The sequence below is a fragment of the Condylura cristata genome, unplaced genomic scaffold (genome assembly GCF_000260355.1).
Source record: "Condylura cristata isolate star-nosed mole 26May11 unplaced genomic scaffold, ConCri1.0 scaffold00062, whole genome shotgun sequence".
Taxonomy (NCBI): domain Eukaryota; kingdom Metazoa; phylum Chordata; class Mammalia; order Eulipotyphla; family Talpidae; genus Condylura; species Condylura cristata.
The window spans coordinates 414,008-416,387 of NW_004567163.1; the positions used below are offsets into that span (position 1 = coordinate 414,008).

A 2,380-nucleotide genomic window follows, 5' to 3' on the forward strand; every position below is an offset into this window, starting at 1 on the left:
TGCAGCAACAAGGATGGAGTTGGAAAAGATCATGCTTAGTGAAATAAGCCAGAAAGAAAAGGAAAAATACCAGATGGTTTCACTCATAGCAGGAGTATAACAGACCAGGCGAGAAAATAACAATAATAATGAACAGCTACATACCAGAGACATTTTATGGGGTGGAGTGGGGGAAGGGGATCAAAAACAATAGGGGGAAGGAAATGCACTGGAATATGGTGATGGCACGCAGGTGATTTGGTGATGGGAAGCCCACGGGGATTACAACTGAGATGGAAAAATGCACAAAAAGGTGCAAAAATAAACTATTATATTATTAAAAAAATAAAAAAGATGAAAGGCCATCACAGGTGTCAACATGGATAGATGTGTAGGAAAAGTGCTACCAAAATAGGCCCAAGCATAAAGACAAATTCCCTATGAGTCACACACATAGACGTATAAACCAAACCAGACACAGGGACCGAAAGATGCCACAGGTGCGGTTGTGGCGAGATGTGTGAGGTCAGGACGCTACACCCTAACAGCTACTGGCTGACACACTGTGATACCGTGATCACATCGCAAAGATATGAACATACATCACTAAGCTGCTATCCTGAAATAGAAATAACACTTTATGCCATTTATGACTCAATTTTAAAATTCCAAAATATTAAGCATTGTATATTAGCACATACTGTAGAAATTAAATATTGCTCAAATATTCCAGGTCAGTTATTAGAACAAGTATTGTTTAGGGAAATGTGTTAAAATTTAGAAGAGTAGGGCCCTCCCTGGTGGCGCAGCAGCAGGTTACAGCACAGCACTGAGAAGCTAAAGCCGCTTCAGCATGAGTTCGATCCCCGCCTGCCCCGGAGGTGACCCATATGGAGCAGCAGACCTCGCCCGACCTGCCCACTGCTCCCCTCAGCAGTGCAATTCGTCAGTCGGCCTGTTCTGCTCCCCACTCTGTCTCTGGGGAGTCCTCTCACCGCCTCTGCAACTCAGGCCTGTAGCCCAGCTCTGTATGCACAAATAAATAAATCTTAAAAAAAAATTTAGAAGAATAAACCAGGCTGGTGGCACAGGAGTTAAAGACAGCACTGCCAAGCTATTACCTGCCACTGCAGCATGAATTCAGTAACTGGCCACCAAGGAGTGACCCACATGGTACAGCAGAACTCTCCTGTACCCCCACAGCCCCCTCAGCAATGTATTTTGATCAGTCTCCCTGTCTGCTCCCCAACCAGTCTCTGGCGAATCTTCTCAACCCAAAGACCTTGGCTCCTCTGGCCTAACCCCAGTTCTTGTATGCATAAATAAACTATAAATTAAAAAAAAATCTATCTATCTACCTATCTATCACTTGCAATGATAGATTTTGAATACATGTAAGTCCTAGTGCAGACAACTGCGTAAGGGCATCACAGTTCCTTTCTAAGGATGTGCAAAATGAAAATAAAATAAAAGTGGTAAGCAGTTAGGAAATGTGTATTATCTATTAAGTAAATTTTCAACATTTCTGGTGTTATTGAATGCAATGGCTTATATGTTTATGATAAATATAAAAAAATGATGCTATGTTTTATCATAAGGTACATTATTATATTTTTGTTCTCAATTCAACATAACTGTTTTCTAAAATGTAAATAATTGCATAAAAACATCTTCTATTCAATTTCAAAAAAACTAGGAATGAATTATGGGTTGATACAAACAAGATACAAGGAAACGCCACATTCCTCACACTCTGAAAACTTTCTTGAAAGCTCTAGTGACGTCCTTGTTTCGCAGGCTGTAGATGAGCGGGTTGAGCATGGGGGTTATGATGGTGTAGAACACGGAGACCACTTCTTCCTCTACAGGGGATTGGTAGGACTTTGGCAGAAGGTACTTGATGGTGGCAGCCCCGTAGAACAGCAACACCACAGTCATGTGCGAAGAGCAGGTACCCAAGGTTTTCCTGAGTCCCTGGCCTGACCCCATGCCCAGCACGGTGGACAGTATGCTGCCGTAGGAGCCCAGAATGGCTGAGATGGGAGGTAGGAGAAAAATCACAGCAGTGACATAAATACCCTTTTCATATTGGGAAGTGTCAGCACAAACCACTTTCAGGAGTGCTGGGATCTCACAGAAGAAGTGATGGATTTCCCTGGAGGCGCAGAAAGGGAGAGTCAGAGTGTAGGCCACATGGATCAAGGCGTTGAAGAACGCACCCAGCCAGGTCACCAGCACCAGGAGCGCACAGACCCGGGGACGCATGAGGACGGGGTAGCGCAGAGGCTGGCAGATGGCCACGTAGCGGTCATAGGCCATCACGGCCAGCAGCAGGTATTCAGAGCCCCCAAGGGTGGTGAAGAGGAACATCTGGAGGCTACATCCAATGAAGGAGATGTGA

The 2,380-nt window shown here is 44.4% G+C and overlaps 1 protein-coding gene across 1 annotated transcript; it reads right to left on the bottom strand.

The window, feature by feature from the left end:
* Nucleotides 1-1,725: 1,725 nt before the first annotated feature.
* LOC101636257 (olfactory receptor 2AG2-like) lies at nucleotides 1,726-2,379 on the bottom strand (the record flags this gene model as incomplete). The annotated part of the gene is made up of 1 exon (XM_004695415.1): nucleotides 1,726-2,379. A coding segment is annotated over one exon (654 nt), but the record flags the coding sequence as incomplete, so codon positions are not given.
* Nucleotide 2,380: the final 1 nt, after the last annotated feature.